General features: G+C 45.0%; 1 protein-coding gene across 2 annotated transcripts in view; it reads left to right on the forward strand.

The window, feature by feature from the left end:
- The window catches only part of Retreg1 (reticulophagy regulator 1), a 129,727-nt gene that overhangs the window by 33,268 nt on the left and 72,660 nt on the right, over window positions 1-23,799 (forward strand). The window contains exons 2-4 of one of the 2 annotated variants that reach the window (XM_040757669.1): window positions 5,386-5,515; window positions 7,484-7,590; window positions 13,030-13,060. In XM_040757669.1, coding sequence (XP_040613603.1) covers window positions 5,514-5,515; window positions 7,484-7,590; window positions 13,030-13,060 — 140 coding nt within the window. In that variant the 5' untranslated portion in view covers window positions 5,386-5,513. The remainder of the gene's footprint in view (window positions 1-5,385; window positions 5,516-7,483; window positions 7,591-13,029; window positions 13,061-23,799) is intronic. The other variant, XM_005081300.4, reaches the window with a different exon arrangement.

Below are 23,799 nucleotides of genomic sequence, written 5' to 3' on the forward strand. Positions count from 1 at the left end.
AGCTTAAGAGTGCAAACAGAACGCAGGCTGCCTCTGTGCCTCCCTGCTGTCCTGTCTTTCTGCACCAGCGTGCCCTGCTGACAGGGCACATTCCCTGAGCTCACTGGATTGCCACAGCCTGTGTCACCACAGTGAGCCCGCGCCTTCCTCTCTCACAGTGATTGCCGCTGCTGCCCAGCATTGCTTGCTTCCTGAGGTCTCCTGAATCCCTCATCTTTCTAGAGGAAAGCCCCCTCCCCGCTCCCTGCCCATTTCTCCTGTCATTCACTCTTTTCATCATTACATAAGGATAACTTCTCAAGAAATTATCAGAATCTCAATCTGTGATTTGTAATTAGAACTGTGACTTGGGCCTGGAGAGATGGCTCAATTGGTCAAGTCCTTGGCTAAGGACCCGAGCTTGGATCCCTAGCACCCACAGGAAAAGTATGGCGGAGTAGTGAGTATTTGCAAATCCCAGGGCTGGGAAACCAGCAGATCTTTGGCACTCACTGGCTTACCAGATTAGCTAAAGTGGCGATCTCCAGGTTCAGTGGGAGACCCTAAAGACAAGATGAAAGGTAATTGAGGAAGACACCCATGTTGACTGCTGGACTGCACATAGCAAGTAGACACCCATGCCAGCCCCTCCCAGAGATTTACGTATCTCATTTCACTCAATCATTAATCTTTCTGCAAATCATTTAAATATACATTTTATTGTTTTAAAGAAGTATACCCTTCCCACTGGCTAGTACATACATTTTATGGTGTTAGGGACTCGGGACTCAAGCATGCTAGGCAAACACCACCAAGCTCCACCTAAAAATCAAATTCAAGTTATAATTTAGAGTACCAAATTTATTTGGTGCCCCCTTTCTCTCTCCCCCCCCCACAGGGTTTCTCTGTATAGCCTTAACTGTCCTGGGACTCACTCTGTAGAGATCCACCTGACTCTGCCTCCCTCCTTCTCTCCCTCCCTCCTTACTTTCCCTCCCTCCCCCACTACTTCCTTTCTTGTGGTGATCCTTCTCTTGACCCCTTAAGAAATTTGTTCAATGAGGCCACTTAATTTGACTTTGCAAAACCATCATGGAGTCATGTTTTTTGTTGTCAAAGGGACATAGAACTAGCTGAGGAACACTTTTATACTTAACCACTCAGTGGTGTTCACAGGGGGTTTGGAGCATATCTTTTTCATCATCTAAGCTGTCTGCGTGGCTTAAGGCCTGTCTGCACTCTCTGGCCAGCTGGGCTTTCGGCTTTGACTTGATTCCAAGCTTCTGCAGCCACACCCATAACCGATGGAAAGGAAATGCTTTAGACATCAATGAAGGGGCTGTTGGGCTGCTGTCTGGGCTGGGGTCTGATGATCCATGCATAGCACATCAGGCCCCTGGGCTGTCAGCATCTGAGGAGTCAGTGCCTCAGCTCTCTGTGGCCCGTGAGCATCAGGTGCAGACTACTTTTGCTTACTTAAAACCTGCACTTCGAGAGGATTTCCCCCTGCAATGGAAATAATCTGCTTTACCCAGGCCCTTTATTTATGGTGAGGAAAGTGTTGTCTTTGCATTCTTTGACTCTTTCTCAGCTTCTTTCCCTGTTTTTCTTACATTTTTAGTGGTCTCCAAGCATGTGGGTTGGGTCTCATTTTTTTCATGTTTTTGAGATTATATTATCATCACATCATTTTTCCTTTCCCTTTTATCACTCTAAACCCTCCCCTGTACCTGTCCTTGCTTTCTTTCAAACACATTACTTCTATATAAGTATATAATTTATATAAAATACACTTGATATATGTGTATTCATAAATATGTATATTCCTGAATATAAAAATGCAATCTGCTCAACACACACACACACACACACACACTCACAATATTATCAGGTTTATTGCTTTCCTTGTTCAGCTCATGTTTGGTAGTCATGCTGGTGAGACTTCATGGGTGTAGCTTCTTGGATATTTCTAGGGGACACAATCTCACTTCAGACTACCTATTGCTTTGGCTCGCTGTCTTTATGTTCCCTCTTCTGGAATGTTCTCTGAGCCGTAGGTGCGAAAGCTGTGGGTCTCATTTCTTTAAATGACCCAGATACATTGTACTGTACCAATGATGGCAGTGGGAAGAGACCGTCGGTTACATGGAAACCATATTAAAATTCAAAATAATGTTAGTGATTCTGGGAGTGGAACAGAAGTCAGGGCAAAAAAATAAGTAAGTGGGCTGGAGACACGGGCTCGAGGAGGGTGCTTGCTTAGCACGGTGAACCGTGATGTCCTTCTCTGGCACTAAATAAGCTAAGCAGGGTGATGACACCTAAATCCCAGTACTGGGGAGGTAGAGGCAGGAGGATGAAAAGTTCAAGGTCACCAACCCTGTCTTAAAAGAGGGTGCAGAATAAAGTAAGTAGACAGATTTATTTAATATAAAAACGAATCAGAAGTGATGTTAGACAGGCGTGGCTGGAAGTCACTGTGGGTGGTGATCATGCGATGGGTCACCTGGGCGACGTGGTATGCTCTTAAAGCCATCTTCACGCTGAGGTGGAGAAGTAGGTCTCAGCTGATGGAACTGTCCATTCCAGCAGCAAGCAAACACATAGTATGTCTCTATGAGACCAATGGGCTGTAACAGATGAATAACTCTATATTTCATATGTATCTACTTTACTTATGTAATGTTTGCCTGAGATATACATGTGTTCATTGTAATTGTGATACATATTTGCGTTTGTGTCTGAAACGGAATATCCAGTCAGATAACAATAATAGTCCATGTCAGCTGAAAAATATGGAATTCCTTTAGTAAACAAAATATACATTTTAATAAACACAGGTATAGTAGTTTTGGGTTATAGTAATTAATTGGTTGCAGGAAGTTCAGTGACATATGCTCCTGGTTGCTGAATTTTTAAGGTTTGATGGGAATGGTCTTTCTAGATGTTCTTGCTTCTACGTCCCTAAACTACAAAAACATGAGGGCTAGAATTACCTTAAGGAAAAAAGACTTGATTGTGAACACTCAGTGGGGGTAAGGCTTATGTCCTGCCACTTGGTGCCTGGCCCTCCCTAACCTGAGGGAAGCTTGTATTCCATTGTGACTGTTGTCCTTCAAGGAGGTGTAAACACAAGGGACTGTGCTCCACAGCCACAGACAGGCAGCAGCAGTCCTCCTTCCAGAGGTCAGAGGTGCACATGGGCAGAGCGACGGGGCAGAGGCCCCTGAGATGTCCTGGAGTGAACACCACAGTAGGTTATGGATCTCCCTTTTGTTGGTTGGAGTGACAGTAAGGATGGGGCAGGGAGTCCTAAGGAGTTCCATTGTTTTCATGTCACCTTGATTCTATGAAGATCCTGAGTGAGGATGGTGTATGTCTGTCCACAGAGCCTTCCTCTGCACCGCATGGAGTTGACACCTGCTCCTGTGAAGCATCCTGTGTTTTGTCCCCAGTCCATTCTGGGATAGTTGCTCTGCAGCGTTCTAGAGTCCCCAGACACCATGGACCAGGTGGTCACAGCATGCTTCTGGGAACTATGTGACTGAGTGAATCAGTGAAAGTCACTCAGGTTTTGCTCAGGCTTTGTTCCATGGCATCCTTGGGTGGGTCAGATGGCAATGAATTCTTCTGCAGAGGATTGTTGAAGAGTATTTCATAGTAGTTCCCTACAGTAGGCGGTGAGGTAACTCATAGACACCCCAGGATGTCAAAGCAAGGTGTTTATGGAAGTCTCTTATGATGAACTCAGGAAGTGCAGGCTACTAAATGTGGGTCACCCTGCAATTGGGGAGTGGCAGGACCTGAGTAATAATCAACACCTGTGATCAACAACGTGAATAAGGACTGCTGATATGCAGATAGTAAATGCACAGGTAAGGAAACAGATGTGACTGATGTCCCAGGCAAGACCTGTCAGTGTGAATTACTGTCTGAGTCAAACAAGAACAGACTTCTATGCATAGGCCCAAGCATCATCTGAAAACTAGAACCCCCCGGGGTCTTTAACTGTCTATAAATCCAACACAGGCAGCTTACTGATAGAACTGTTTAAAAAAAAAAAGGCTTAGATGAGTTGACAAATGTATGACCACCCCAAATCCAGCATACAAATGTTGATGGTAATTAGTAGTAGGTCTTCTTTTCAGACTTTCTTTGGACCTCCGGCCCCCAGACAATGACGTGTGGAGACTTATTATTAATTATGAAATCTTGGCCTTAGCTTAGGCTTGTTCCCAACTAGCTCTTATAACTTAAATTAACCCATTTCTATTGATTTATGTTCTGCCATATTGAGAATGGTTCAGACGCTAACAATGGGCCACATCTGAAATGCAAGATGTTTAAATGGGACATGTATTCAGAGCAGAGGGGGTATATGGGAGTTCTCAGTGCTCCCTGCTTAATTCTTTTGTAAACCGGAGACTGTTCTGAAAAGTAAAGTTCTTAGTTAAAAAGGAAGCTGATAAACTGCTGACAGCGCTTCTGGCTCTTTTCACAAGGTACGGGGCACATGAAGTGGCAGAAACCGTCTATCTGAGAGGCAGCTAGCAAAGTGGTACAGCTGGCTTACAGCTAGCAGTCACATCTCAGTGCCCACCTCACCTTGTCTTGGAGCATTAGGCAAGTTTCTGACCTCTCTTTGCTCATCTGTGTAATGGGGTAATGACCGTACTTTCCTCATGGTTGGCTTTAAGGATGAAGTAAGTGACTGTGAAACTCCTGGAACACAGCCCGCTCCATTACACATCAGCTACTTCATTCATCCAGAACTTGGCTTCAGAGGACACGCCTGCACCAGAGCGTGAAGGGTCAAGCGCTTAGGGCACACCTCCTAACTTTAGGTGCCACCTGCTCCCATGTACGTTAAGTTCTTCAACCAGGAGCATGACTGTCCTCCTCACCTGGCTCAAGTTGACTTCTTTCGGAAGACAATGTTTTAAAACCATCATCCCCCTGGAACTTTCTATTTCTTATGCAATTAGGGACTCTCTTTTCTGCACCTACCGCAGCTTAAATGGTCCAACATTCCAACGTGGTTATTTACCTCTATGCTTTCCCATATTTGTTGGGCAGACCAGCATTTGCCTAGTGGCTGACACGCGCATAGCAGCATGGGAGCAGTAGTGCTAACATACCGCAGGAAGTTGGGGGGCGCGGGGGTGTTGGTCATGTTAGGTGAGATGTATTAAGTAGAGGTACATGATTCCACCTGAAGGGAGTCATGGGCTGATGGCGTGAAGTCTCCTTCCACCTTAGTTGTGCTATGACAGTGACCGTAGTTTTCAGAGGGTGTGACATAGTCCAAGCAGTAGGATCACCCATGCGCAGATGATAAGGGAGTACTATTTTGATGTCCATTTCCATGTAAGGATTAATTGGAAATTATTTGGTTCACAACACAAGGTCCAGCTGTCTCACCTGTGACTATTTATCTGGAGGAATCAACAGCATATTGTAGAGATTGGCTGCATATCCACGTTCATCGTAGAATTGTTACAGCAGTAAAGTTAGCCGAAGTGCTCCATGGATGAATGTAAGCAACATGACCCCTTCCTCTCCAGGCTGCTCTGAGTCACGGCCGTTTATCACAGCGATAGAAACCCTAAGACAGTGGCGGAATACGAACTTATAAGCACTGACCTTTCCTACCTGCTCATTTTACTTTCCCTGGTCACATGGGCACTTGGCATTAGAACCAGAGTAGAAGATGGGTTTGTGCCCCTTTCTGATGGAGGGCTTTCTTCACACGTGACCCAAAATCTTATATAGAGTCTTGCATAGCATTCTGGAAGGTAGCTTGACTACATATTTCCTTCCTAGCCCAGCTCATCTTCCTAAATCACTTAGCATTTTATTTTCCTGCTCTATACCTTGTGCTTTCTTTCTATAGTCTGTGACATAAAGGCTAAAACTCTATCTTCAAAATATCTGATGAAAGCAATTTAGAGAAGGAAGGATTTATTTGGGCTCAGGGTTTAGGGAGAGACAGTTCCATCACCAGGTAAGGCCAGGCAGCAGGATAATGATTCAGCTGGTCACATGACAGTGATGAATGCTGGTACTCAGCTCATTTTCTCCTTTGTATTCAGTGTAGGACTCCTTCTTCCATGCTTTTTGTTGGGCTTCGCTAGCTTAATCTGTGTTTGGTTATACAGTTAACAGAAAAAAGTACACCTATATCCTCTTCCTCCCTCTCTTTCTCTTTGGTTTTGTGAGTCAGGGTCTCTCTCTGTATTCCTGATTGTCTTGGGAACTCATTATGTAGACTAGACTGACCTCAAACACACAGAGAGCCTCCTACCTCTGCCTCTTGAGTGCTGGGATTAAAGACATGCACCACCGTGCCTAGGTCTTCTTTATAGAGTCCTGTGCCTAGCTCTTCTTTATAGAGTCCTGTGCCTAGCTCTTCTTTATAGAGTCCTGCCATTAAATGTTTGTTAAACTAATTTTTCTCGGGGTCTCAGAGTACAGCCAGGCTAATACCAGTTATCACCTTGGCCAATTAACGGGTGTCAAGCAGACCTCGTCCTCTAGTCTCATGGAAGAGTCAAAGCTCCTTCCAACATCTTGGCTAGTACTCTCCCTAGCAGGTTTCTCCAAATGGAGTTTTGAAGGTATTATGCACTCTTTATGAAATGGGAATTCGAGTTTGTCTTTCTCCAGGGAGGAGAAGGTGGGCAGGTAGCCTAGAGGGTAGTGATCTTAAAAGAGGACATGCTAACTAATTGGATTCTTAATGCCATTTTTTTAAAATGTGTGTGTGAATGTGTGCATGGGTATTCCCTCATGTGTGTGTGTGTGTGTGTGTGTGTGTGTGTGTGTGTGTGTGTGTGTATGTGCTCAAAGTTGATGTCAGGTATCTTAATTGTTCTCTACTATATTTATTGAGGCAGAATTTGTTTCTGAACCCAAAGTTTGCAATTCTGGCTAGTCTGTCTTAACAGCTTATATCAGGGGTTCCCTGTTACTGTCTCCATAGTGCTGGGAATATTTACAGTAACCATAGCTGCTTGGCTTTTACATGGCTGCTGGAAATCCGAACTCTAGTCCTCACACACAGCAGCTAACAATGACCTTTATTTTACGTGTGGGCCAGAGCATACAGGTAGAGGTCAGGCAACTTGTGCAAGCTGGCCTTTTCCTTTCACCAGGGGGGTTCCAGAGATCTGACTCAGATCATCAGGCATGCAGCAAGGGCCTTAACATGCTGAGCCATCTTGCCAATCCTCGTAAAGCCACTCTTAAGAGACAGGGCATCCCGGCAGCTGCTCCCTGTTTGTAGAGCATCCTATAGCCCTGACTCTCCAGTCAGTCAAAACTCCATTTCAGGCCATGCCCTTCTCCGCTGGCAGCACCTAGGGTTGTCCTGAGCAAGACCCTAAAGAAGACTCCTCTGTCCAAATTAGAGACTAGATTTGTTCCTGTGAAAGTCAACTTAGATTTTCAAAAAATGAGAATGTTCACACTGAAATGGCCATGTGTCTGTTTCTCTTGGTCACAGGTTCCTTGCATTGACTCCATGGAGAGTTTATCATCTCATTTCTGTCATGATACTTGGGCGCGTTATCATGCAAATCATCAAGGACATGGTTTTGTCTAGGACAAGAGGTAAGAGTACTCAGGCTTAATTTTTGTGCTTTTTATTTCTAGAGTCTAAATGTCTAATTTTTGTGCGGAAATTTTAACCCTTTGAGCAGGACAGTCAATGTAGGCATTATTTTCTTTCCTTCTCTTTTCCACTGTCCTTCCCTCACTTCCCCTGGGTTTCTGGGATGGGGTCTTGCTCTGTGCCCAGGTTGTACTGGAACTCTCTGTGACCTTCTTGTTTCAGCTTCCTGAGTGCTAGGGTTACAGGCATGAGTCAACGTATTGTCTGGGTTTCACACACACACACACACACACACACACATACACACACACACACACACACACACACACACACACACACAATTTCAGTGATGGGGTTTGAACCCAGGGCCTTGCATGATAGGCAAATGTTGTATCACTGAGCTACAATTCAGCTCATGATTTAGCTCATGATTCTGTCTCTTGTCAGAGCAGGTAAAAGGGCCATGTGTGCTGGGCTCTTCCTTAGTTTCAAGCTACTTCACATACCAGGGTGATATTTAAGTAGGCTGCTGTGAGAATAGCAGTTAAATATTTATTCTACCCTGCAAGCTCACACTGGGCCACTGGAAAATGCATGAGTTTATGGACAGTTTTCTTTCACCTCAGTGAATGAAAGCAATGAACTTAAAATCACTGAAGTTTGCATAAAAGTTTTGAATAACTAATGGTGTTGAGAAGAGAATCAAGTGTAAATGTTGCATTTAAAAGGGAGAGCTTGAATCACTTTTAATGACTGATTGGTGTCTTTAGGAGCTATGTAACTATATTAAAACCTGAGTGAACCTTTTCCAAGCCCCTTCCACTAATGTTTGAACTAGTTTTTGTAAATTAGCCGTATGAGTCTACATGTAATAAGATGGATTTGACCAAAATCACAAAGAGGAGTCTGTGACTAGAGCCACATGGTCTGCTGTGCATATGAACCACCATCATGGGGATTTTATTATGGGAGAGGCCCCACCTTTCAAGCAAGGACTTGAGCACCGGAATGAAGGTTCTGTGACTTTACAGTCATGGTATTCCGTGGTCAACTTTAAAGCTGTCTCATGTTTAAACCTGTCCAGTTTTAAAACCAAACCACCATAGAAACAATTTTTAGAAAGATTGTTTTTTAGTGTGTTCAGGCGTGGTGGTAACTCCATCATGCCTAGCCTTTCTGGGAACATAAAACATATTTTAATCTAGTTCAGGTATTTCATAAATCAACAGATTTAAATTATATTCTTACACAGTACACACACACAACACACTTTTCTCCCTCTCCCCCCTTTTAGAGAAGAGATGCCCAATTCCCCCACTTTCAACCCCAACAGCGTTGGAGGCTACCTGCAACTAGTACCTCACACCTCAGGTTCTGTGGAGGAGTTGGTTAGGCCCTGGCAAACCCCGTGTTTCTGCCTTGATTTGTAGCCCTGAGAGGAGGGCTCAGTTTTCTTGGATGTACTTTGTAACACATTCTTCCCTCAGGAGAATGCAAGAAGGCAGAGCCATCGCAGGTGTGCTCAGCAGCCTTTAAAGCAAGCTGGCAGTTCAGGAAGTTGAGCGCCCTGGTATTTTCCATTGTGCGTTAGCTTTGCCTGTCACTTAGACACAAGTTAAAAAGAACAGACAAGGGACTGGAGGGATGGCTCAGTGGTTAAGAGCACTGGCTGCTCTTCCAGAGGGTCCCGGTTCAATTCCCAGCACCCACACGGCAGTTCACAACTGTCTGTAACTCCAGTTCCAGGGTATCTGACACCCTCACACAGAGTATATACAAAAAAACCCCCACCAGTATACATTAAATAAATAAATGTTAAAAAAAAAAGAACAGACAAATGAAGAGAGGAAGGCAAGCTTAAGGACCTGATTTCTGAGTGCGGGGCCAGGACCTACCGAGCTTGTTGGCATTCAGTTTGACCTGCCGCTTTGGTAGTTACACAGTGGAGAACTTATTTATTTGCAAACAGTGTCCTTGAAAACCCTCTACACAAAACTGCCCTTGAAAACATTCACGGGGTGGAGTTGACATCTACTAGCCTGGAGATTTTAATTCTTAAGTTGGGGCTGTCAAAGCAGGCCTGTAACCTCAGCTACGAGGGGCTGAGGGGTGAGGATCAGAAGTCGGAGGCCTGCCTGGGCTGGAGAGGAAGTGTAGAGCCACAGCAGAGCTGCTGGTTGAGATCCTGTCTTAAAATAAAAAGCGGATCTAGCTCAGTAGTGCGCTGCTTCCCGACAAGCACAGGCTGGCCCCTAGTAGTGCAAAAACAAAGCGTGACGAAGAAAGAAAAATTCTTGAGTTAGTTAATGTCCATCCTAGCTATGGAGAAGCCATCCCAGCCTCCATGGGCACCTCAACATCTGTGCTTGCATTGGACCTCATTCCATGCTCTCTGCAAAGGACGCTTGTGATTGGAACTGGTGCCCACCTGGATGACCTAGAGTAATCTTCTCTATTCTTAACACGGTGGTGCCTGTAAAGTCCCCTTTTCTCCATGAAGCAATGCTCAATGGGTGCTGAGCCTGCTTTGATGACTGAACCACTTGGTACTGTAACAGAGGAGAACCCATGCTCACACCACAGGCTTGAATTTGGTTCAGGTAAAAGACTACAATGCGTGAGCAGGCCATCCAGTGGCAGTCTCCCTCCCTGTTTAGCTGGCACAGTCAGGACATCTGGGGCTCTGTCTTCTCGACGGTCAGGCTATGTTATAAGTACCAGCCTCTAATGGGGATGCATTCATGCCAGCCTCCCCCTCCCCCTCCCCCCACCCCGACTTCTGCAACAGACCCATCTTTCTCTCAGGGTTTTCATTGAATGATGTTGTTCTGAACACAGAATTTCTATACATGAAAAAAGAAGAAAAAAATATGAACTTCCTTCTGCTGCTTTCCCAGAACTCCCTAGTCATTGACTGGAGAGACCCTAGGGCCTCCTTTGGCCTCCTTTACAAAGACTCCATTGAGCTCCATGAATAGCTAACTAGAGATGGCAGCAGGCTTTCCAGACCCCAAACAGTGCTGGCTGCAATAGGCTGCTCTCAGGGATGTAGGCTTTGTTGCAAGGTCTATCTGGAAGCAGCTGTGGGAGCGCTGTAGCTCCCGTCAGAACTGTCAGTCACTCCCAGATACCCCTGTTGATGCTGACACCAGCAGCCAGGGTAGCCTTGGTCAGCAGAGCTCTCTGGGACCTTCTCCCTCTTTCCCTCTCTCAGCTGCTCATTTTCTAAACTCTTGACTAAAGAGACGGACTTTTCTGGTTATGAGCTTAGCGGTCCCCTCCCCCCAATACATTCTTACCACACTTTAAGCACACATCCCTGTGAACCGTGTGCACATCACTGAACATCTGATGGCGAGGCTTTTCATCTCAGCAGACAGGAGCTCTGTCACCACAGAGAAGCGAGCAAACCCACCCCACCTCCTTTCTGCTCTCCACCCTTCTCTCGGGCACACCCTAGACACCTCATGAGAAGCAAATGGAGGGAGGAGAACAGAGATGCAGTCGTGTGAATTGGTCTGTCTTTGTGAAAGCTGCAGGGACCCAGGCCTTTGGCTCGTCAGTCCCCGCAACCCCCAGCAGACTCCTCTGTCTGTGGTAGACTTGAAAGTGTGCACCCCAGCAGCACTGCTCACCCCCAGGCTCTGAGGCAATCTTCTGCATCCTCGGACTCACCTGCGACCACTTTGTCCTTCACCCTCATGCTAATTAGGGCCAGTCATCTCCACTTGAGGCTTTAAGACCTTCAGGCCCTCCCTGGAAGTAGGTGTCCCTGTCTCTGCCCACAGCCTTGTTGGGGGGGGTAGTTTTGTAACCCCTGAGTCTTTCTGTCTTCCCTCCTGTGAAATCCACACCATCTGTTGGTGCCACAGCGCAGCAGCCTCTTGACTGTTGAGATTAGACCTAGTTGAGATTGGACTCATGGCCTCTAATCCTTCATGCCCTTCCTTTACTGTTATTCTGAGTTGACCAATCTAAGGCCTGGATTCAGTCGTCCGTGTGGTGGCCCCTTGTCTGAGCTTAGGGATTGGAAGCACTGTCAAGTCACCCCTGGGATGTCTCAGAGTCAGTACACTCTGCTCACCCTCCAGGTCCCCTCCTGTGGAACCACCTGTCCATTCACTCTTTTCTTCCTTTGCCCTTTGTCACTTATGCTGTGCTTTGATCTCATCTTTGTCAGAACTTCCTCACTCTATGCAATCCCCACCAGAGCTATGCTCCACCGTGGCAGCCATTTCAAAGTCTTGTCCCTCAACCATAATCTGATTCTTGACAAAAGGCCAGCATCTCTTTTCTCTACTGTTGGCTCCAGAGTTGTTGGAGACACACAGTGAGGAGGTAAGTTAGACTAGCATGAGGTGAGGGTAGACCTCATGTTTCTATCCATATCCAACTCTAGCTGATCTGCAGTGTTGTTTAGCACCTGGGGCTAAGTTTATTTCATTTTACATGCTGTTCAACTCCAGAAAGTTTTGAGTTATTCTAGAAGATACAGGAAACAGTGGTTTTAGAGGCCTAATAGGAGCAGAATTCAGTCTCCTAACATGATGGAGAAACGATTCATCCTTATGCTCATGCAACCAAGGCAATAAATAAAACCAGATTAATTGCATAATTCAAATTGCCTGAAGAATTGGAAGCCATAAGCAACTTTTTTCTAGCAGTAAATGTTATGAAGAATTTGATAGGGGATGCTCAGTTGATAGGGGATATTCAAGAACACACAGGGTAATACTTTTGACCTTTGGTTTGATGGAAAGTGCAGAAAACTTCTCATGGTTCTTTCTTTATTGAGCTTCCTTAAATCTGGTAGCTGGGAGTGTGCTATCAAGACTTGGTCCAATAAAGATAGTTCCTAGAGTTATAAAAACAAATCTATCTGACTATCTATCTATCTATCTATCTATCTATCTATCTATATATCTATCTATCTATCTATCTATCTATCTCATCTACTGCTTCTTTTCTATTATATATCATCATCATCATCAATTAACATTTTTTTCTGTTGATTTCATTGCAGCTTACATATTAAGTTTACAATATCTGAAGAATACACCATGCCAGATTCCCCTTCAATACACTTCCCTTATTCCTACTTGAGAAGTCATGTTTTCTGCCCTTTCTGACATTTGATAGTTACCGCCTCTTGTCAAATCTTATACTGAATCTTTGACAGCACTTGTCTCTTAAGTGCTCATTTTATGCCCCACTGGTAATAAAGTACTTGGGGGCAGGGATGGGTTCTGGAGTGTCCTGCCTGTGTGACACTTACTCAAGTGTCTGTAGGCTGTCACCTGTTGTTATGGTAACAAACATGGACACTATAGTTTGCCAGTAAATGTTCTGCTTGAAGAAGCTTGGGATGTGTCTAAGCTGTCAGATGCTCCTGGGGAGTGACATCTTGCTTAAGTGTCACATTTTACTTCTGATTGCAGGTGCACAGTTGTGGAGAAGCCTCAGCGAAAGGTAGGGGATGTCTCCAACCCTGTGGCGAATGGGTGGCAGGGAGGTGGGGTGGGCGGGTAACTTGAGTTGCCGATGTGTATCACTGCAGTCATGTAGTGATAGGGACCCAAGTGTCTCTGTTTGTAAGAGTGGAGAAAAATGACAGTGATGCTGAAGATGAGGACCAGAAGGGAAATCACTCTAGGGAATAAATGCAATCCAGTGCATGGCTGGGCAGTGAATTTGTGACTCACTTGTGTGAGGGTGCTTTAGTGAGGAGAGATGGGTCCTTGTTTGATGTTTTCTCTTAGGTTAATGACAGTTGGTGCAGGGGAAGAATGGCTAACAGTGAGGCATAGAACTCCTCTGGAATATTCCAGAAGGGCTGGGCATGTGTCAGTTAAAAGGGCTTGAGAGAGGAGGAGAGGAAAAGGAGGGACTAAAGTCTACTGGGTATGAAGTGATTCAGATACTGACCAGTCAGTTGGTCCCTGCCCCATGAGGGCTACATCCTCTCCCTCATCTTGAGTATCTTCTTCCCTGAAGGGAGGCAGATGCTTCCAAGTTAGAGCAGTGATGAGAGTGCATAGTTCACTCCACCTGCTGTACATATGAGACATAAGGAAGGTGGAGAAAGTATAAGGATTAATATTCCAGTGAAGTTAGTGTTTGTAGGAACTCATATTTTTTGAAGCGCTGATTCGGCCATATATATTTGTGCTACTTAAGAAACGGTGGTTGGGTGATACCCTATTTATGCCAAGGTGGACATCAGAAAATGAACACACAGAGTGAGGAACAAAATAGGTGATGCCATGAAGCTCCCAGGAAGAAGCATTGCCTCCACCTTCATTTCCTGTGCTTTGAGCGTCTGGCTCACCCGTGTAGCGCACAGTGCAGTTGCTGAAGCAGGGTCAGTATCCTTCCTTCTTTTAGCCCGCACTCTACATAGGTTCCCTGAGCTGCGGTTTGATGCCACTCTGCAGTTCCAAGACTCCACTCAGCCACCCGCCTTACTGCATCTACTGCCCTAGTGTTTTAGCTGTTCCCAGCTGTGTAGTTGCTTAGAATTCCCTAGTCGGTGTTGATTTTAACAGCCAGGAGGAGTGTGGACTAGGTGCATGGTGACATTTGTCACTTCCCAACAGTTGCAGCAGGTCTTTCTCGTGATAACCGGACTTGGTGTTTCTGGGAAGTGGACTGCTGAGATAAAGCATGTACAGTGTAGAGCTGTACACAGGTGTAAACTATGAAACTTGAGGAATGACAGAGAACATGGTGTCTTCAGGAAGCCTGAATAATGGAAATGACATTGAAGAGGGGTTTGTGCCATTTTCATGACATCTGTGATTTTTGCCCGTTGATGTCCCCTGGACTGCCTGGCCTGAGGCTGTCTCCAGTTAGCTTTCCTTTGGAGACTGGGTCTATTGGGGAGCTGGGTGGTCGGAAGGTTGCTTATGGGAGCACAGTCAGCGAAGAGAGTCAGAGTTTCCAAAGTGGCGTTCTTGAGGCATTCAGGCGGCTCCAGGCACATGCCTTGTGTGGACAGGTCTTGTCTTAGCTACATGCTGGGCCACAGTTAGTGGATTCTGCTTTATGTGTCTTCCATGAATCAGGAAAAAATACAGAGGTTTGTATCCTAATTGTGGTGGCTGTACGATTAGATCAAGTGAGTTAATATGATTTCAAAGGATTAAAAAGCAAACAAGCAAAACAAAGCCTTGTGCTCTTTGCTCCAAAGTTCTGGCCAGTCTGCGTGTCTTTTGCTCTGATGAAAGTGTCCATCAAAATTCACGTGGCAGTTCACAGTAGCTAAGTTATGGGACCAACCTGTGTTCAGCCACAGAGAACTGGATTTAAAAGATATGGTATACATGCACGATATAATTGTTTTCAGCCACAAACTACATATAAGAGAATGACATTACCTTGTTCTAAGGAACATAATCATATTAAGTGAGGTAAGGCAGTTTCAGAAGGAAAAACTGTCCTGTGTTGCCTTTAATTTGTGGTTTCCAGATTTTATGCAATTACATAAAATCATGTATGCATGCAGAAAACGGAAGTAGACATGGGACTGTCTAGGGTAACAAAGGAGAGAAAGAGGAAGGGGTGAGGGGCATGACAGGAAATAGGTTCAATGTACAGTATCTATTTGCATGGAAAAGATTTAGGGTAATTAAGTGAAAGACTAAAAGGAAATTTGCATTCGGGAAGTTTAATCCCCAGAACAACAGTGGTGGTTTTGTGTTATTGTAGTGGTGGTGTATAGTGGGAAGAGCCTGCATCATGAGGCCTCCTCTTTGTGAATGGATGGACTCAGTTTATAGAGGGGATTATAGCTGGGAGTTAGAGCTCTTGCTGTATCTTACTGCACGGTGCCTCTGCCCCAGCAAGAAGGCCTCTATCACATATGCCCCTGCTCTTGGACTTCCGTGTTTGTTCACTGAAGTTTCCAGTGGGGCATGCCATTTAGGACTTTAGTGATGGAAATTTCTAGTATCACTGCCTGAGTTTCCCAGATGATAACTCGTATGCATGTTCAGTGGTTCTCAGCATCTGGCCGTGGGTATGCCTATGTCTTTAACACTGGAAAACATTTAAAAACAAAACAGCTTCTAGGCTGAAATACATGCTGATAAACAGATCATTGGTGGCAGAGGGGAGGCAGTCTGTGCTCATGGGAGTTATGGTGGATTAGGATCTTTTTTTATACCAAGCTCATGGGAACTAACTCTGACCCTCCCCCTTGGCAGTGGCTGGCCACTGTCCCCCACTGTCCTTTGGTTCAACAGCTGAGATACTCAGGTTACTCAGCAGGTTAGTTTTCCTCCTTCCAGTGTCTTCTTTCATTTGGGCTCGATCTCAGTGTGAGCCTGGCTTCCTGTCCGTGGGGCTTTCTTCATTTTAGTGAAGTTATCAGCATCCCCCGTGGAGCTGGCGACTCGCATGGACACATAAGCATGTGTACAGTGTCTCATGTTTCAGGACTGTTTGTAGACTCTGCAAGTGTTTGCACTGTGGCAGCTCATGATGCCGAAGCGAGGCTCTGATTTTCAACAGCAGCAACAGTAATGGGGGCCTTTTGCTCAGATGCCTTGTCAAAGTCAGCATAGGTACCCAGAACAATCATTTATGCAAGTGTGACTCCAGTGAGTGTGCTCTGAGAACAGCTCATTCCTCCCCTGTTAGTTCCACAGCAGGGGCTTTGGAAACTGTGTACAGCATCTGAGCTGCCCTGGACTAACAACTTTTGTGGATCCTTCCTCATAGTGGGTTGAGACTACTCTGGAGTCTCATAGTACCTTTTAATTTCTGCAACACAGTGGCTGTTAATCTAATAAAATTCTCTGTTAATAGATGGTAATGCAATGAGTTTGCCTTCTGGTTAGCCACTTTTTCTCAGTAGATATGTTAAGAGGTCTTGTTACTTAAATCTTGGCCATTCAAATAGTTTTACCTAGTTCTTTAGTAGTTTGTTCATTATAATCCAAATTAAAGGGCTAAGTGTTCCTCATCGTAAGTCATACTATTGTTCAGTATCAATTTATTTATTCAAGGTTTATTTCTTTGGTCTTAAAGTTGTAGAAATTGAGACCAACTGAGCTCAGGAGGATTTCTGATGTCTAGAAGCTTCTAGCAGGGAGCTGTCTGTAGGAGGCAGTGATGGCCCTTGGATTCACCTGCAGCTGGGAGGTGCAGCAACCTGAGTCACAGTGAGGCAGAGCACAGGCCATCCGAGCCAGCAGGGCTAAGCAGGAGTCCTGGGGTTTTGCTCCTCTGTGGCCAGATCACAGATTCTCCTTGTTCTGTGTCCCACATGCTCGCTCGCTCTTTCTCTCTCTGAGCGACTGTGTGGGCTCCGACATTTGGCATCTGCATGAAATGCTCTTTTGTTCCCTGGGCTTCCAGATAATTCCCACAAAAATTGTTCTTACCCCTGTATATTTAGAGGGACAGGGAGGGAATCTTTGACCATTAAGTCCAAGCTGTGGTATCCACCCAGCTCACAATATGTCAGAGCATTTATGGTAGATGGCTAGGACATCATTCCTCTTAAAAAAAGAAAGTTCACCTATTGTCTCTAGATTGTTGTCTCCTCTGACAAATGGAGCATAGTTAAAAAATGTGGTTTTGTTTCGTGTGTGTGTGTGTGTGTGTGTGTGTATGTGTGTGTGTGTATGCTGCTAGGAATTGACCCAGGGCTTTATGCATGATAAGCAAGTGTTCTGCCACTGAGCAATATCACCAGCCTGAGGAAATGATTTTAAATGCAATTATCTCTTGCTCATATCCACTCCATAGGCAGGATGGCAGATGCATGTTCCCAAGCAGAGTGTTGATAGCCTGAATGTGTAATTTCTCCCCGAACAGTAATTCCAACTCTTGTGTGTTAACCTCTCACACTTCGTGGCTTTAGTTTTACTTCATGTGTCTTAAAGTTTCTTTGTCCTACCTTGTAACCTCGGAGCCTCCACAAGTAAGTGTGGTACCTTGCTGTGTGGACATGTTCTTGGAGGGGGTCCATGAGTTTTGAAGGAATGTCTTCTAGGGAAAGGTACGTTTGGTTGGGTTAAATGAATAAGGGATTTTCTTTTTCAGGAAATATGGTGGCTGAACTCAGATGGTGCGGGATGCCTGCATAAGCCTATTTTGGCTGATGACACGCAGGCGATCCTGCGAGCTGGGCTTCACAAGCTTGGAAGTCTGTCTTCTGCCAAAATGAGAACTCCAATAGGCCTTTTATGCCTTAAAAAATAACAGCTGAGCACAATTCTGTAGTTATCTATTGTAAAATGGGGACTCAAAGCCCCTTTCTTCCTCTCTGGACAAAAGAAGGGGCCTATTCATAGACAGAACAAATCCTTCATGAGGGCTGCTGGGCTGGGTCTCCAGACCATGTACAGGGCTCCCCAAGATTCCGGCCAAGTTGATTGTATTCAAGTTGGTTGTTCAGATTGTACTTTGATATTGAGACCCATCAAAGACAAAAACAAAACGGGACTCGATTGTGAAAGTGACCCTGGAGGATGTGACATGAAGAATTATGTTTATCATCTCCTACCACTGCTTACATGAAGATAATTTATGAGCCATTTAAAGGTCTCACGCTGATTTTTAAGGCCCACAGTCTTCTTTGGGGTACCGTGACACTGAAGGAAGTGCCAGCCTACAGTAGAAGGCAAAGGCCCTGGAAATGGATGTAGGTCTTTGCAGGAGCAATGAGTGTGTTGTTTTCAAAGTATTAAAAATAAAACTCAAGGTATGAAAACGTGTGGGGGCTGGGGATGTAGCTCAGCTGATGGAGTGTTTGTCTTGAATGCATGGAACTCTTCTGAGTTCAACCGCTTGCACCTCATGGAATTGATGTGGTAGCACATGTCTGTAGTCCCAGTTCTAGGGTGGTAGAAGCAGTGAATCTGTAGTTCATGGTTATCCCTGGCTGTGGTGTGTTGGAGGCCAGCCTTGGATGTATACGATGCTCTCTCAATAAAATGCCATAGCTGTGCTTTGCACCTGGCTGTGGCTTACTTATGTGTCTGTGCTGTGTAACGGTCTGTCATGCCTACAGCAGAACCTTTGACTCCCATCCGTTTGCACTGCCCATGGTTTCAGCGAGTCTCGGAGCATACTAACTACACTGCAGTGCGAAAGATTGAAGGGAGGGAAAAGGGGAAAGCCTGGTGCATAATGTGAGCAGTTGCTGAACTGAGGAAGCTGCACCCAGGGAAGGGTTTGAGAAACTGGCGCTGCAAAGCCTTCTGGCAAGTTTTCCCTGGGGCTTAGTAAATTTTTGTGGTCAGCGCTGCTTCTCCGTTAGTGGCCACTAGGGGGTGTGTAGGAGGTGGGACCTCTCAGGTATGGGAAGCTGAGAAATAACTGGCCTTTAGGGAAATGAAGCCGTCCATTTCACAGGGAGTTTAAATACCTAGGCATTTGGTAGAGACAAAAACATTTATGCTTTCTCAGTTATAAGAAGAAAATCCAATTAGAAGTAACATCTGTCCGTACTTAGGATGCATCTTTGTGTGTGTATGCAATGTAAAGAAGAGTAAAAAAGTGAACATAGGCCAAGAGAAGCGATAGAAAAGTGTGAAGAAACACGTACCTTTGAAGAGTAGGATAGACTGGGCAATGAAGACATGCACAAATGAATGACCCAGACTGGGTACAAATGCCCGCCACACTTAGTTTTCAAGAGCAGAGCTCAGGGGCACTTTTAAGTTCTAGACCGTTTTGCTACTGTTTCTACCCTTAGGCAGAGTCTTCCTGAGTTGGTCTGTTGTTTCTCTAGAAGTCTTTTCTCCACTCCCCCAACTTCTTGTTCCTGAATTAAAATACACAGGCATCCTCCTATCCCTCCTGCTTTAGAACCCTATGTAAAATAAAATTGCAAACCCCGGGAAATGGTTTAATTTTTAAGCAATTGTGTGAAAAGAGGATAAATTGGTGATTCATTGATTCTGGACATAAAATAACCATTTGAAGGTCTAGGCAAAGATCCGTGTTTGTTAGAAAAGTCTGAATTCATGGTGCTGTGGGACATTTTCCAGAAACTTGATGTGCTTACAGTAGACTGGATATTCTATTCCCAGAGTCACCTTACATGGCCACAGGGGCTTTGCAGGTGTGGGATGTGGATATTTTCTGGATTATGCTCACGGACCCAGGATCATCACAAGGTCACGGGGCCCTTTCCAGAGCTAGGCAGGATTGGAGTGGAGAAAAGATGCTGGTGGGGGCGGGGTCAGAGGTGAAGGAAAAGAGATAAGGAGTAGTGCAAGCAGCTCCAAGGAGCCGGAAGAGGTGACTGGCGGGGGTGGGGGGTGGGGGGGTTATCCTCTGGAGCAGAGATGGCTAACTGACAGGGTCACAAGTGTAAGATGGTGTGTGTGAGAGACGTTTCAAGTCACAATCCGGCTGCAGTTTATTGCAGCAACAATAGAAAGCTAATGGAGTATTCATTATGATATGAAAGAACCAGTCTTTATTGGAAATTGTCAAGGTCAAGTTGCTCAGGTCACAGCTCCATCCACCAAAGAAATGCAGTTTTACCTGGTTTGTGGGGTAGTTGCTTCCTAGTGCAGTTTGACCTGGTTTGTCCAAGAGTGGTGTCCTGAAACAGGAATGTCAGGACACCACAGGGTTGGTGGAGCAGAAAGACAAAAATTATAGAGTCCAAGTGAGGACAGCTAGCCAGGATCTGCTTAGGAGGATGTTGCCACTGGGCCAGAGGAAAAATGAGGGTGGGAAAAGGAACTAGTGTGGTCAGGAGGGTCCCACGTTAGATGACGATGCCATGCCAGAAGCCCGGGTGGAGCCTGGCTTGGAGGCAGCAACATCTGTGTCCGTGAGGAAACCACTGGGCACATAAAAACCTTGGAGACCGTGTGAATAGCTTTCTGTGCGTGTCACTTATGTGCTGAGGTTGGGGAGGAAGGAGGCTTCTCAGACCGAAAACAAATCCAGGGGCTTAAGGATGAGAGGAAGGCTGAGGAAGTGGAGGTAGGCGGCAGGTGTGAGCTCCAACCTGGAAAACGGTGGTGGGGGTGACTGGAGAGAGATCACTCAGTGACCTGGAGAAAAGATCCCTATCTGGTTCCAGAATTCTCATTGCCCTCAAAGGGAACCCCACATTCATCAAGTAATTTCCATTTCTCCCCTTCCTCTACCTCTAGACGGCCACAGTCCTCTTGCTCTCCATGGACTTGGATGGATATGGATGTTCCTGTAAACAGCCATGTGTCCTTAATTACTCGTGTCCTGCTTCTCTTGCTTGGCAGAATCACTTCAAGCTTCCCCCATAATACACCTTTTACCGCCGTACTTTATTCCTTCTCACAGCCAAGTAATGCCCCACTGCCTGGACACATCACATTTTGCTCTGCCATCATGTGACAGTCTTTTTTGGCTTATTTCCATCTTGGCTAGTGAGAAGTTTGGTTTTGTTCTCTATTATAATAGAGAGCTATGAAGAGCTGGGGAGCGTGTGTAAGGATTACCGGGTAGAACTTACTGGGGGAGGGGCTCAGATCGGTCGCTGGGGACAGAGCTTGTATGCTTGTAGAGGACGGGGCTTCTGATTGACTTAGTTTACAGACCGCTTTGTGGAAAATTGAAGCTATATGAAGTAACTCCACAAATGCTGAATTCTAGGCATTATCTATCCCCTCCCCTCCCCCATCCCTGAAGCAAGAGCGTCACTCCTACAGAAGGATCTGGGACCGTGTCCTTCATCTGTCCTTTAAGTCAAGCTTCCTCTGAAATCTCCTTTGACAGTAGGGAGTTTGCAGGGAAGAATGGAAGTCCAGGGTCGGCACTGTTGGTAGAGGTCTGGTTACAGGTCTGTGGTGTAGCCCTGGCTAGGGAGTGTTGCTTTATAGCTCATGTGTTCTTCATTAGTTATTTTGAAGGCTATTCTTATTTGTGCCTGCTTTTAATACCCGGACAACTGGGAGAGAGAACTTATAATCCCGCAGTCATTTGGCTTGTATTCTCCAAGAGTATTTTTAAACTATAACATTCAGAGCCATCTCATATCACTGAGAGCCCAGGCAGCACCCTTGGTATGCCTTTCTTTTCTCTAGGACTGTGGCTTTAGGTTTCGAATAGTATTTTGAAATACACAAAAAAAATAAATTAAAAAAATCTTTCCTTGGGTGTTTGTCTTATTTTTAGTCAATGACTGTTTTTATTAAAATGAGTGAGGAAATTTTCAGTCATGACTCTGGAGCTGTCTGCTATGGAAAAAATAGTGTTGTTTCCTAACACGTTCCAAGCCAAGCAAGCTCAACTCAGATATGGACAGTTAAGTTCAGTAGGTGGTACATTCAAATAGTGTCCCCGTTCTGGCTAATATAATAATGTTTAAGGGGCCTTTAATGAATGTATTGTGCTCAGTATGTAATTGAGAGAAATTTTAATTTTCTAAATTAATTTTTTATTTTATTTTATGTGTATGGGTATTTGCTTGAATGCTTGTACATGCTCCACACACAAGCAGTGCCCTTGGGAGCCAGAAAGAAATGTCAGGTCCCCTGGAACTGGAGGAAGAGGTGGTTGTCAACTACTGTGTGGTGCTGAGAACTCTTCCCTTGCAAGAACAGAGAGTGCTCTTAACCTTTGGCCTCTGAACCTTCACCCCAGCCCTCCAGAGGAGTTCTAAGTGGAATTGAAACTTGTGTTTTTAGATTGAATGCTGGTTCTGAGATGAATGTGGGATTAGAAACAAGATAACCTCTTCCTTATAAGCTAAGAGAGAAAAGTTAGTTTTCATTGTTTTGATACCATAGCTGAGAAATGTAGTTGGACATTCTTGTTGGACTTTCTTTAGACCACCAGCCTCCAAATCATGACACAGAGACTAATTATTAATTACGAAAGCTTGGCCTTAGCCTAGGTTTGTTCCCAATTAACTCTAATAACTTAAAGTAGTAACTTAACCCATTTTGGTTAATCTACATTCTGCCATATGGCTCTTTACAGCTCCCCCATTCTGTACGTCTGACTCCCTCTGTGTCTGGCTGGTGAATTTGTGTATACCAGATTCTAACCCACAGTTCCTATCTCTGCCCAGAAGTCCCACCTATCCTCTTCCTGCATAGCTATTGGCTGTTCAGCTCTTTATTAAACCAATAAAGTGCTTTAGACAGATGAGGCAAAACAGACACATCTTCACTCAATGTACTCAAATATCCCACAACAGAGAAAAGTTAAAGGAGGAATCATTTTGGCCCAGAGCAGAGGCCTCAGAGAATGGTTCCTTGACTTTGCTGTGGCTGGTCTCTGGCATGATGAGCTGGGACATCATGGAGGGTAGCATGTGTTGCATCAAAGTGGCTCATCTCATGATGGACAGGGGAAAGTGAGAAGGAAGAGACCAGACCAGGGGAAACCGTATCTTTCCCTGGCATATTACCCCAATGATCCACTAGTCATCTACTTAGCTGTGTTCATGTTCAGGTACTGATCTATAGATGCAGTTAGTGTCCTCAGTGTTTTCTCTCAATAACACCGTAAGAAGGGGACCAAGCCTTCAACATATGAACACTTTATGGGGACATTTCACTTCCAAGCCACAGCATTTACATATATGAGTTATCTGTAGGTGATAAAACCACACCTCTCCTTTTTTTTCCTGAGTGGAAGAAAGTGGTTGTGCAGGGTTAAAGAATTTGTGTTTTGTGCTGTTCAACAAGGCAACGTCCGGAGGCATCACCATCCCTGACCTCAAGCTCTATTATAGAGCTATAGTCCTGAAAACAGCTTGGTATTGGCACAAAAATAGACAGGTAGACCAATGGAATCGAATTGAAAATCCGGGTATTAACCCACACACGTACGAACATCTGATCTTTGACAAAGAAGCTAAAAATATACAATGGAATAAAGAAAGCATCTTCAACAAATGGTGCTGGCATAATTGGAGACTGGCATGTAGAAGAATGCGGATTGATCCATGTTTATCGCCATGCACAAAACTTAAGTCCAAATGGATCAAAGACCTCAACATAAATCCAGCCACACTGAACCTCATAGAAGAGAAAGTGGGTGGTACCCTTGAACGCAATTGGTACAGGAGACAGCTTCCTGAACATAACACCAGTAGCACAGACAGTGAGATCAACAATTAATAAATGGGACCTACTGAAACTGAGAAGCTTCTGTAAGGCAAAGGACACAGTCAGCAAGACAAAAGGCAGCCCACAGAATGGGAAAAAATATTCACTAATCCCACATCTGACAGAGGGTTGATCTCC

Source organism: Mesocricetus auratus, unplaced genomic scaffold (genome assembly GCF_017639785.1).
Source record: "Mesocricetus auratus isolate SY011 unplaced genomic scaffold, BCM_Maur_2.0 Super-Scaffold_100015, whole genome shotgun sequence".
Classification (NCBI taxonomy): domain Eukaryota; kingdom Metazoa; phylum Chordata; class Mammalia; order Rodentia; family Cricetidae; genus Mesocricetus; species Mesocricetus auratus.